This window comes from Hesperophylax consimilis, chromosome 14 (genome assembly GCF_061612785.1).
Source record: "Hesperophylax consimilis isolate HC1 chromosome 14, BYU_Hcon_1.0, whole genome shotgun sequence".
NCBI classification, from domain to species: domain Eukaryota; kingdom Metazoa; phylum Arthropoda; class Insecta; order Trichoptera; family Limnephilidae; genus Hesperophylax; species Hesperophylax consimilis.
In genome coordinates, this window is record NC_142849.1 from 19,035,042 (window position 1) to 19,048,643 (window position 13,602).

General features: G+C 36.1%; 1 protein-coding gene across 1 annotated transcript in view; it reads right to left on the reverse strand.

Moving 5' to 3' along the window:
• Window positions 1-13,602, reverse strand: part of Root (ciliary rootlet coiled-coil, rootletin) — an 89,929-nt gene that overhangs the window by 33,848 nt on the left and 42,479 nt on the right. The window contains exons 6-20 of the mRNA XM_089639582.1: window positions 12,212-12,418; window positions 10,844-10,987; window positions 9,545-9,741; window positions 8,495-8,612; window positions 7,343-7,579; window positions 7,114-7,265; window positions 6,889-7,034; window positions 6,074-6,204; window positions 5,821-5,988; window positions 5,531-5,725; window positions 4,949-5,138; window positions 4,704-4,873; window positions 3,217-3,409; window positions 1,255-1,438; window positions 415-590 (exon numbers count right to left, since the gene is read on the reverse strand). Coding sequence (XP_089495708.1) covers window positions 415-590; window positions 1,255-1,438; window positions 3,217-3,409; window positions 4,704-4,873; window positions 4,949-5,138; window positions 5,531-5,725; window positions 5,821-5,988; window positions 6,074-6,204; window positions 6,889-7,034; window positions 7,114-7,265; window positions 7,343-7,579; window positions 8,495-8,612; window positions 9,545-9,741; window positions 10,844-10,987; window positions 12,212-12,418 — 2,608 coding nt within the window. The remainder of the gene's footprint in view (window positions 1-414; window positions 591-1,254; window positions 1,439-3,216; window positions 3,410-4,703; window positions 4,874-4,948; window positions 5,139-5,530; window positions 5,726-5,820; window positions 5,989-6,073; window positions 6,205-6,888; window positions 7,035-7,113; window positions 7,266-7,342; window positions 7,580-8,494; window positions 8,613-9,544; window positions 9,742-10,843; window positions 10,988-12,211; window positions 12,419-13,602) is intronic.

Here is a 13,602-nt window from a genome sequence, read left to right on the forward strand (position 1 = left end):
AGAAAGGAATACAAATACAACATTGGATTGAATCACCACTACAATATTGTATTTGTGTGCCTTTCTTGAAAGAATTGGGTTTGTATATGGACGAAACTATTTATTCATATTCACTCAAGCGACGGGGGATTTACAAAATAAATGCCTTGAGTGCTCCAGCATCTCCAGATCTCCATGCATTCGATTTTGGATTTAGCTGCGCTCATAGAAAAAACTCATACCTCCGAATATTAATATGGAAACATATAAACTGATTATGTTTAATGATTCCACCTGTATATCATTGTTCATCCCATATTTGTAATAATCCCATCCCATATCAGGTAAACTAAACTGTACAAATAACTAAAATAAAATTAATAATCGTAATAAAAACCTTTTTAAAATAATGTGTGTAATACATTAACTACTCACTTTCTTTGAGTTTCCTTAACGTATCATTGTACTGGGTGTTGAGGTTGTCAGATTTGTCCTCGGTCAGTTGAAGTTGTACTCGGATATCCTGACACTCCTTCAAGCAGTTTTCTTTTTCCAAAGATAACTCTTGCAGGCGGGTCTCGGAACGAGCTAGTTCTTCTTCGTACTTTATTCTAAAAAAAAAAAACCAATTGTTACAACAAAGGGTACCTAGAGTCTTTCAAATAGATCTTGAAATTTAATAAAATGGAACAAAAAACTTTCATTACTATTGGCAACACCGATTTTAGAACAAACATTATTTTGGGTTTTGTGATCTTATATTCTTAGGTATGGTCTTTTCATAAACAGCATGAAAGGCTCTGGTAAACAAGCAAAGAGTGGTTTATTTATGACAAGCATGTTCTTATGGATATTTGCAGTCAAGAATTCTATATTTTCGGACAAGATTGAAGGTGAGTTCGCTCATCTACCAACATTACAACAATATTGCTGGGCCAAATCTATTTGCTTCTTGCTTTATTACTGTGCGTCTCTATTCGCCGCCTACCCGCTGCCAAAACTGTCATAAATTCGAACTCAATTAATATTAATAAATTACTATCAGGTTTTGCTTTCAAGTTTATATAAGTTTGGTGGTGTTATTGCAGGAGATTGTTTTTTGTGTTTTGAATTTGTCTTATACATTATGGCAATCTTGATGGGTCACGGCAATATTGACAGCCAAGACAAACGTTCGGCAAAAGGCAATAATAGACCATTTATCCTGCTGGTTTACCAGCAACTGTATTATAGTAGTTTAAATTAGATTAAATGTACATAATGCAAGTGACTTACTTGGTCTCCTCTAGTCTGCTCTTCATGGTTGTTATTTCATCCTTGAGCTGGTTGATGATATTTCTGTCTTGCTCGCAGCGGGACTGAGATTCTCTACGGAAACGTTCTATTGCACTCACTTCCGCGTCTAGGGCTCGTTTTGTTTCTTCTAGTCTTTCTAGCAGAGCTTGCTGATCGTGATGAGCTATAATAAAATGATAATTTATCAAGACTATGGCTATAAATTGAAATGTTTATCTTAGCTCACAAAATGAACCAACGCAGAAATGACTATTGCTTGATTTCCCTGTCAAAATAAGATATTTATTTATTAACACCCTTTTTAGGGGCGTTTACGTATGATTGGTAAAATTATACAGTATTTATATACTATACATAACTAAACTGCCTCAGTAACAATCTTTTGCATTTGTTAAGTGATAAATTAAAGATTTCCACTGACTCACTGACTAAGTATACTGGGCAGTGAGGCATACGTGTGGTAGTTAGTCGCAGAATTTCCACACTGAAATAAATCCCGACTTCTAGTACCACGTAAGGGAATCCAAAACCTTATCCATGTAATTGTACCGGACGAGTTGTCGGAGAAATGGAAGACGAGGATATGGCTACGGCCGTCTTCGCTTTCTATTTTTCCCGTGCTCGTAAGTAAGCTGCTCAGATCGGTACTGCTCCCCCAAGCCCTCACTATGGAATGGATGATACGGGTATGGGGAGCAGGGGGAGGTTTTAAATTTAAGTGGGGGATTCGATACCGAAATCTTGCTAGCCCACATCCCGCTTCCTAATAATTAAGATTCCTTTGAAAGTTGTTGGGCCAGGGACCCACGCATATTTTTGTATCTTTGTTTCCTTACTTTAATAAACATGCTGGAAGAAAGTAGTTTGGGTCGGGTGAGAGCTTGTGAAGAGAAGCATTTTATGAATAATTGTGTCATCGGCTTACATTATCGTGGCCGTTGATACATCACGCGCGAAACATTTGCGTACCACAAAAAAGAAAATGGGGGATCCGACATAAACGGAGGCGCTTAGCCCTTTGCAAGTCTAGTAATCTCAGAATTCTCTACTTCGGACTGTTACCAGCTACTCTACTCCTGCTCGCCGTGACTGCTTCTGTCCGGATCTCCACCCTGAACTTCTCTTTGACTTCGCTACCCCTTGGACTCCCACCTCTTTCTGCTTCTGAATACCCCGACCATGGCAGCTCACCACTGGACAAGCAGATCCCCTACATCGGACATAACAGCTACCTACTGACTGACCGGCGCCCCTCATGTTATAGTCTATGTGAGAAACAGGAGACCACTTACAACAAGCAATTATGGATGATCGAATGCATCATTTTGAAATTTATAAAAAAATACCACCCAGCGAAAATTATTCTGTCTGACAATTTAAGCATATTCAGATCACTTAAAAGAGTGTTGTAGTTCAGCCAAATTTCTGGAATACCCATTTTAAAATGTAGAAAACGTCAGAATTTAACTTAAATTAAATTTGATTTTATTTAAGATATAGGATGAGATTAGATAACCCATCTTATCTTTGTACCAGCTTGTAACCTAAAAAAAATCGATGGAAATCTACAGATATACAAACTTTTCTGTGAGAGCAACCAAAAAGGAATCATTGAATGAACGAGGTGGCCGAAAGGAAACTAACACACAAACGGACAAAAAAAAAGCCATCAGTAGCCTAAATATCTATTTATATAAAGGAGAGTGTCTGTGACAGGCGGGTGGACGTTAATTTTCAAGTTCTGTGAAAGTTCTTTTCATGTTCTGTTATTATTTCAGTTCTGTCAAGTAACAGAACTTGAATAGGACATTCACAGAACCCGAAAATTAAAGTTGAAATTTGATGGATTGTTCAAATTCTATGAAATAACCCATCCTTAGGGTATTTTCTTCAGTCATTGTATTTAATGATCTATTAAGTTTGTCTTATAATAGTATTTACCTATCAATAGAACTTGTTGTTTATCATTTTCAGCCCTTAGCAAAGCTTCTTCGTGCTGTTGACATAGATTATCAATAGCCGCCTGCAACTGTTGTTCACGGTCTTGAAGTTCCGCTATTTCTGCATCTTTTTCACCACTCAATCCTTGCACAGTCTGCTGTAGACGCTTTTCCAAAGTTATACGAACTGTCTCCTAAAAAAACAATCAAGACCGGTAAGTGGCTGAGTTGGCATAGCGTCTGGATCCCATCCAAGCAACGTGAGTTTGATTCCTCGGCTGGCTAAGTCCTCCATCACGACACAAGCAACATTTACCGCATACTGTGGTGGTAGTAGGAGATTTTCAAATATTGTCAGATTATTGACAACTGAAACAAGTTTACTGTGCTCTTGTTCAATCGTCTGTTGAATATGGTAGTATCAGTTGGCGTAGTGCCACACATACTTGCGTGGAGCCATTAGCAAAGATTCAAAAAATAATTCTGAAGGTTATTCTAAAAGTTCCATGAACGAATACTGATTTTATTTTTAAGACACTAAGGACGGGTTGTTTCGGAGAATTCGAACAATTCATCAAATTTCAACGTTCATTTCTGGGTTCTGTGAAAGTCCTTTTCAAGTTCTGTTATTATATCATTATAGGCTAGTTGTTTGACAAAACTGAAATAAAAACAGAACTTGAAAAAATATTACACAGAACTTGAAAATGAACTTTGAAATTTGATGAATTGTTCAAATTCTCCGAAACAACCCGTCCTAAATGTTCCAAACCTGAAAAAATTATATTCAAAAAATATCCTGCTTCATCAATTTAAAAATACCCATATGTACGAAGAACGAATAAGCACTAGAGCCTTGAGACATTCACATGTAAAATCTTTTAACATCCCAGTTTGTCAAACCTCCTATGGACAAAAAAAGCTTTAAATACAATGCTATTAAGCTATTCAATTCTCTACCTATTGACATTAGAAACACACAAATCAAAACTTTCTTTAAAAATAAAATCATTGATTACCTCTAATAAAAATATACATTAGAACTATTTCATAACATAATAAAAATTGTGCCTACTGTGTATATATATGTATAAAATGCCTTTTGGTCAAACTGAAACTTTATTAATTAATTACTTAAAATTAATATCGCTTCACCTTCACCTTCTACATTCATTCTTGAATTGTACAATTTAAAACGAAAACAAAAAAATACTGATTTTATTTTATCTGGCATTTTCACAATATTGTATTAGCTAAACCCTAGTTAACAACCACTATGTAAATTGCCATCTCAACACAGGCGTTCCACACCTAGTGAGATGGGCAATACGTCACTATTGTAACTAAATGTAATATTAAAATAAAATAAATAAATAAAAATTCGTAACTTGAGAATATTTGTCTTTCTTTATAAATATATATATATATTTTTTTAAACTATTCAAATATTAATTCATTCTGTAATCAAATAATATTTAATTTATTTACCCTTTCTTCAGTCAATTTCTTGACATTTTCAGTGTTGCTTTTGTTCAGATTTGTAATGGTCTGTTGATATTCCGCTTCTTTCTTAGCAGCTTGTTGAATTAGTGTATTTTTAGTCTCTCTGAACTTCTTTTCTGAAGCTTGGAGTTCCTTTGTCAAACGGCAGACTTGGCCTGAGAGAAAAAAAATAAAATGAGACCAAAAGTGATTCAGCAATTGTTAAATTAATCAGTCTTTTCATTTCCTACCCTTCAGGTTTTCTTCATTTAGCAATGTATTTTGAAGTTCTTTGTCAAGCTTTTGCCTCTTGCTTTCGACTGCTTCTAAATTACTAGAAGTGTCAAAGAGAATTCCTTCCAAAGCTTCTTTTTCGCTCCTCAGTGATGCCAACTGTTCTTGGAGATGTTGCAAATCTTTTTCATTTCCATCCAACATGACCTGAAAGCAATTTGATGATATTGTATTTCCAAGAGAAAACATAAAATAAAAATACTGCCATTTTTTTTAACATTTGTAATATTTTTACCAACGCCATCTAGCAAAGAAGCCTGGAACTAACAAATCAAGCTAATAATAAAAAAAATTCAATACTGTCAGAAACCCGCTGCTGCAGTTTAAATACTTCAACGACTCTTTTTGAAAATAACAGAGAGCGCCACTTCCGTTTATAGCATTCCTAAGCTGTACTGTGATTAAAATAATAATACTATCAGATGATAGAAAAATTCTTGTAATTTTACTTTTTACCACAAATTAATTTTGCTTTTATTCGTATAGTATGTTTTAACCGCTTCCTGGGGATCAATCTAAATAAAAATTTAAAATTTCACCTGTTTTTCTTCACACTCTTTTACCAACTCTTCCAAAGTTCGATTGAGACGGCTGTTTGTCTCATTGGCTTGCTCCAAACGTTGTTGCAGCCTCATATTTTCCTCTCCCAGAGAATCTTTTTTACGTCCAAGTGCACAAAGCTGAGAACTTAGATCACTTCTTTCTCGACAAACTTGGGCCAACTCAAGCTCAACCTAAAAATAATAACAAAACTTGTTAAAAATTCACCTATGTTTTGTACGTTTTAAACAGTACCTAGCCATGTATTTTTATTTAAAAATATGTTTACCCTTTCTTTCTCTCCCTCCAAGAATTTGATTCTCTCTGCATAAGAATTTTTATCAGCTTCCAAGTCAAGTCTTGTTTGTTCAGCAGCTAATAACTCTTTACGCAGCGAATTCAAGTCTCCTTGGACATCACTGTTTTGATTTTGAAGATTTGATTTACTTTCTTCAAGCTAAAAGAGAAACAAATCCATTATACATAATTCATATTGCATAAAGAAAGCGAAGATAAAATTACATCTATGCTTTCAGTCGCACCTTTTTCATATCAGCCGAGAGCTGTTTCTTCTCCTGTTCTAGTTGTTGCACGGCTGCATCCATTTTATCCAAAGAATCTTGAAGATCTACCCTTTCCATAACACTTCTTTCCAACTCAATCTCGAGATCACCTAAATAACAAACCACGTTGAAAACATTAAGTATTAAGATGGGAAGGTGACCTAAAATAAAGCCGGAATCTTAAAGACGTAATGAATAAGCAATTCATAAAAATATGCGACGCGTGCGCCTGGTGTATTGGACAGACCTACCGTTAATTTGCCCTAGCAAATCTCTAAAATAAAGTGGATATCTTAACGACGTAAATGAAGAAGTCGTTTCAAAAACATTTGGCATGCGGGCCGGCGTAATGGCGAACCTACAGTCGAATTTGCCCTAGCAGGCCTGAAAAATTGATCTTTCCGTAGGGTTTATTTTAATTATTTCTGATTAACTTATTACTAAAATCTCAAATGTTTCTAGAGGAATACTTCGGGAAGTTACTAATTCTTCGTCTAGAAAAATGAAATCTGGTGCTTATCGCTAATTTTATAGCTGAGAAACGTTTTATAAAATTTTCAAACCGTTTTACACAGAATATTTTAATGGTAAGGTGATGTTTTATGAATCTTTAATATAAATAATTTGCATCCGTATGTTTCGGTCCAAAAAATATATATATTATCATTACAAATTCGACGAAATTAATAGAATGTGATCCTCGAGCAAACTTATGTCGCCTTAATCACATCAAATCTGACATAATTTCATGAATCTCATCATTCATCTCTTGGAGTAATCATGTTTTCACTTGCCTCTATTTTTCTCCATCTGAGATAGAAGATTATCAGCCTCCATCTTGTTTTGTTCAAGAAGATCTCTTGACAGGTAACTTTTGCTCAGTTCTTCCCGTAGATTAAGAAGTTCTTCTCTGATGCGACTTGACCTGTCTTCCTCAGATCTGAAAATGAAGCAAAGGCGTTTGAACAAATCCTATTAATTAATAGCTACTACATAGTTATTGAGACTTGCAAACATACCTCAAGATGGACTCTCGGTTTGTAGCTTCTCTTTGAAGCCTGTCAATTTCGTCATGCGTAGATCGTTTTTCATTTTCTAATGTTTCTAAATGTTTCTGCATCTTGGCGTTAGATTTTTGAAGTTTCTCGTAGTCTAATGTCAGCGAATCAATCTAAAATCAAATATATTATGATAATAAACAAATGAAGTAAATCTTGCACGCTTCTGTTCGATGCAACTTTTTCTTACCATTGTATTAATTTCCAAGCGGTTCTTCTCCAAGCCAGTTTTGTCATTGCGTAATGATTCCAGCGTCTTCTGCATAAGTTCTTTCTCTTGATCCATCTTGTTGATTTGTCCCTTGGCTTGATCCAACTGCTGTTGCAACTCGTGTACCTTTCTATCCAAGTTGATAATATTGGCTTCTGATGTTTCGCATTGCTTCCGACTGCTGGACAACTGCTCACGGTTTCCTTGAAGTTTAACCTGCAATATTTAAAAAATATTATATTAATGTAAAATTAGTTTACCACAAAAACAAAAAGATTTTTGGGATGTGGTAGTAAGACAAATAAGAGAGGAAAGTTGTGAGGTCACAGCGTTTATTTGAGTCAGTTCAGTTGTGAGATGACGATGACACCAGGTATTCGGGGCCAGGGCACTGATGTAATCCCGCGGAGTCCATGATAATCCGTAGCCTCTCCTATAAGGTCCATGCAAAGCCGGGCGTGGCAAGTAGGTCCATGGCCTGTAGTGGCGTGGTGGAGTAACGGCGGGACGCGATGCAGGAGGCCGTCCAGGTGGCCGGCTGCTCAGTAGGCAGCGATCACTCACAGGGCCCGCAAGTTGTTTACAGTTGTAAATGCTCATTAATGACTGACTAAGTACGTCTCGATGCGGCCCTTTTTTATAGGTGCCCGGTGCATCGAGAATCTTCGGGCGTGTAGGATGCACCGAATGCAAGTATCGTATCTAGAGAGTTCTAACTACGATGCATTTTGCATGGGCGAACATTCCGGAATATTCTAGTAGCATCGCTACAAGATATCTTAGCATATCTAAACACATATCATATTACTTAAATTCATTCTAAAGTTTGGAGCCCGCATACGGACTCTCACCAAGAATATTGTGAAAAAAATGGCCAGCACACATAAAGCCATGGAAAGTGCCATGATGGAAAGTGCCATGATAGTAATCTCCTTGCGAGATAGAAAGATGAATGAGTGATTTTGGAATAGACAAAGTGATATTATTATCACAATCACACGGGACTACGCTGAGCATGTGGCAAGACTTAGAAATGTACGTTAGATTTCCAATATCATCAGAAGTCCTAGTGTATATCCAAAGCAGGAAGCCAGAAGGCTCATGATGAAGTTAAGTATTTTGGTTGGTTACCTGTAGCTCATGTATGTGAGTTTGATGACGTCGAAGCGCTGCTTGGACAGCAGACACGGTGCTCTCAGCCAGAGCAGTTCCAGTTATTCCACCAGCTCCAGTGCGGGTGTCTGAAGATCTATGCAACAGATTATTGATAAATTATTTAGTTGCATTGTCACTTTTGGCAAAAGAAATACCTACTAGGTTAGATTTACCCTAAAGCGAGCATGATTCCTCCAAAATATGATGATATTTTTAATTATCTACAGATCCACACATTCATTTAACTTAAATTATTACCATATTGACATTTTTAACTCGACTTTACGCGACATAAAACAAAAACTAATATTTTCTAACTAAACAAGAAATTAATTTAAGAGAACATCTCTATGACATTATACACCTTACCATTAACTACTCATCAGTGGAAAGTTCATAATTGGCATAATTAACTATATTATTATTGTATCATTGTATAATTAAAGATTTGCTGTCAACTTTTCCTAAAATTTATAAATAAACTCAAATATTGTAGTTTACAACACAAACACCCACAGAGTTTTTAAAGTTCCGACAGGGTGACAACTTTCCAAAGAATTGGTCCACTTATTATCATTGGGATGTCTTGTTGGCGAGTACTTACTTCAAAACTGCCTCCAAAATAAAATCTGACAGTTGTGCGAATTCAACCAAAACGTTCCTATAAAAATGCCCAAAACACTCAAAAGGATGATGGCTGCCGATCTGTTTTGCATGGTAAAAGTTAAGTACTATATTCACCTGTATTACCTTTAACCTATATTACCTTTTGTTGATTTGACTCTCCTAAAACGGAAAAATCTTCCTACTAGGGTCAGTATTTCAGTTGCTTTTTCTCGACTTGAGAGATATTTAAGTTGCTATCGGGCAGTCCTGACCGTGGTCCTGACAACTCAATCCAACGCATTCCTTCCGTGTACTGAAATATCGGCCCTTAGATATTTATTTATTATTTAAATTACTGACATGAAATGTTCTAGAAATAAACTAATGCATTATAATAGTAGGTATCGCATGAACCCTCACCTATGCGTAGGAGGTGGTGATGGCGGTGGAGCGTGACTGAGATGCAGATGGGGCGCCGGTGCCTGCGTGGCGGCCCGCTCACTGTCCCGCAGGACTGCGCGCGCCACCGCGGCCAGGGCTCCCCGGAGCGTGCCCGCCTCGGAGCGTAAGGCGTTCAGCTCGCCCAGGGCACCCTCGGCACGCATGCTGCGCTCCTCCTATGAAATAGACCACAAGAATTATGGGCGATAGGGGTTAAATTTTAGCATCCCCATAATGACATAAAAGTTCCAATAAGCTGATTTTAGTCGATTTCAACTGTCACATGTTCGTGAATGTCGACTAATAATCGATTTTGTCTGAGTTTGGTTTTCATGCTAGGGCCCCTGAAAAGGCTTACGGTACTTGAGTGTGAATTACCATATACCTAAACCATTTTTAGGAAATGTTTTCCGACCTTTCAGTGATCATTTAAATTTAAATTAAAATTAAATTTAAATTTAAATCATTTCAATTATTAGCTCATAAAAGTTTATATGAACAAAGGCATAATGTTCCATACCTTTATCAAAATCTGAAAATCCTCTCGGTAAGAGCAATTATGTGGTATAAAATAATTTTTCAGCACATAAATAGCCCTATGTACATAAATAGACTGGAACACACTTACAATACTCGTTTTACATTAAATGAAGGACTAATCGTACCAAAGCATGTAAACAAATATGGACAAAGAACGCTAGACTACATGATACCAAATTGTTTAAATATGTTACCTGCAGAAATCAAAAAATGTACAAATATAAAAAGAAATTTTTTGTTGAAAAATTGGCTAGCTGAAAGAAATAGTTTGTACTAGACTCTAATACAAACTATTTCTAACTGCATACGCTTTAATTGTTTTTTGTTTTTATTTTTATTGTATTACACCTCTCATGATATGAATGTATACATTTGATATAATCTGTTTAAGTTAAAAGCACCCAATGACAAACTACTTTAAAGTAGTTTATTGGGACTTTTTGATTTTTGTATATTATTTTGATATTTAATAAAAAAAAATTTAAAAAATTGAAATAATGATCATTGGTGGCAGTTCTTGCCCATCTCAAGCGAATTAATCACAGCACAATTGATCGTTTACTAACAACTTAAGGGAAATAATGGTCAGTTGAGAATATAAAGTTGTTTGAGAGTCTGTGTCGGTCACTTTTTAGAATAGCAAGTTTCGAGCAAGAAATAAAGCTTCAGTTATTTGACGTTTTTGAGATTTTTTTTTTGACAGTAAATTTGTAAAATAAATTTATTGAAAAATCTTACCAAAGATCTAAGTTCATTCATTAGCTGTTGCATCTTCATGTCTCGCTGTTGAAGCTCTGCCAAGTCTACTTCCTTCTGCTTTTCTAGTTGAGAGATCTTGGTGCGCAGTTCAGACATTTCACGCTCAGACATACCCTGGAGTCCCTGGAAAGCAAAAGAGTTTCTTAATATTAATTACTTCTAACTATACTTCGTATCTCCACAACAAATTTACTCCAATCTACTAGAGGTGAGCAAAATGATATGAAACTGTTTTTTCATAACCGTTTGAAACAGGTGTGACGGTTTAGCGAATTTTGAGATAATGCCCACAATAAACCCGGGCCAAACGATTCCAAGAAAGCACGATGCTTTGATAATTCCTGAAACTCCCGCAATTATGCTGCTATTATTGATTCTGCAAATCACAATTTGTTTAAAAGCTTAAACAGACTTGGGACAGATTCATATTATTTTTATGATAATTTTGAAGTTCTGTAAAGGTTATTTTCAAGTTCTGCTATTTTATCATTATTGACCAGTTGTTTCATTAACTTTTTGCACGCGGCCGTATCAACTGTTGATACGGCAAAATTCCATACTCACACGCGGCTGTATCAACAGTTAATACGGAAACTTTGAATGCCGATATTCCAGCGGTCTTTTGACATAAATTTATTTCCCGCTCGCTTGAATATTCGTAGAACTATCACGATGCTGACATCTACAAGAATTTCTCAAAAATAAAATTGTATTTTATTAAAAAACATCGATAATCAAGCGAGCCTCTTTGCACCTTCGAGTGCTATAGTTTACAATTTTGTCAACGGATGGCGTTAGTTCAATTTTTTTATTATATTAAGTGACAAAATTTAAGTGTCCAGTTTTAGAAAAAGTTTTCATAACAAAAAATGATAAGTGCTCATGGTGTTCCACTTGTGTCCATGAACGCAGTGGCCAAAGAACACACACGCTGAGTGAATGGCGGGACCACATTCAAAAGATACGGTACGTCTTTGTATGAAATTTTATGATTTTGTTTTTATAAACATCTAAGAGTGTTGACACACGAGGATTTGTTATCATATTGTGGAGAATAATCTGTTCTGTCTATATAGTCCAATAAATCATGCCAGAATGCTATAATTTGACATTTAATTGCGTGCATAGGTATTTAAAAATATGTACCGCGTACGGGTTTAGATAAAAAGGAGCAAATTAACGCGTTCAATAGGTTAATACTGATATAATATTAGAATTTGAATAGAACATTAACAAAACTTAAAAACTTTGATATTGCATGAATTGTTCAAATTCTGTTAAACACCTGTCCTTAGAATCAGCATCTAACTGGCAAAAAACAAAATGGAAAATTTAAATAGGGCTTACACTGCTGCTGGTGGCAGTTGCAGTGGCGGCGGCGCTGCATGACACAGACTGGAGCTCCCTGCAAGTGCTGTCCATCTCGTTCTTAATCTTGTTGAGGTCCCGGTCAGTGGCTGACTGCATCTCAGCAAACAGGCGCTTGACGGAAACTACATCCCTCCACAGGGTCAGCAGACGGTTGTGCTCGGTAGTGTAGTAGTCGTTGAATGCCTGGGAACCAATGAAATGTGCTTGTCATTTTTATTACATTTTGAAAATTTACATTTTTTGTGAGTATCGCACAAGGGTCCAAACTGCTCCCAACCGTTTAGAGCCGGTGAGATTATGATATCCCCAATTGGGGTATGTTGTATGTTGTGAGACTGAAAGTAACGGGTAGGGGAATTAGTTCGGGAAGATGAAGGTGGGGAACTACCTGGCTTGGAAGAAACATAGTTAAAGCCTTTTCAATCAAGTTGAGATTCTGAATGGTGGTCTTTCACCAGGGTGATACATACTGAAAGTATCTACCACTCTGGAACATACTTATATATTATTTTAAATGAATAAAATGTAAAATGGAACAAATTAATCAAATAAAATTTACTTGATCGTGTCAGGATTCGAACCCGCTTCCTACGGGTTCATAGCCAAAGATCGTAACCACTCAACCACGGAGACCGTCAACAGTGCATATTGGTGCGACACAAAAACCTCTCTCATTTTGTGATGTCAAATAATGAGGAATGACGTAAGGTCTGTCATTAACATGGGTAGTTAAATCTTATAATTTTATTTTTCCATAACGACTTGAGATTGAAATAGCATTGGTGTACATTCCATGAAGGCTGAAAAGCTATTTCTACATTTATAAAAATGAACAATGAAAAAAATTATAAAAACTAAAATAGATGCATTCAATCAGTGGATGATCATAATGCAATGATCGTTTTCAAAAATTCAATACGCAATTATTAATAAGTACCCGAACTTGAAACACGATGCACAGCCTACCTTTGGTCATGGAGCAATACCACTGTCAAAGGTACCTACCTACACATTGCTTTCAGTTTTAGTATATTACTAAAGATTCCAGACTGAAATTAGGTCTGAAATTTCAGGGTCAAAAGTCTACCCCTAAAAGTAAAGCCGTTGGACGCTAAATACATCCAAACTATAGGAGGGTCCATTTTGAAATTTCCGAAATATTCTGCCAGTAATAATGCGTATAATTTGGAGTTCTTTTTTTGGTTGATCATTAATAAGTTTGCCATCTTTGTCTAGGATATCTGTATATGGGGGATTTTTTTTACTCTCCTAAGCCAATAAACAAAAAGACTCCGCAAATTGTGCTATATATTTCTCTCTCTCAGATCAATCCTGAACCTTCAAACAATGAGATGCATATATTTTGC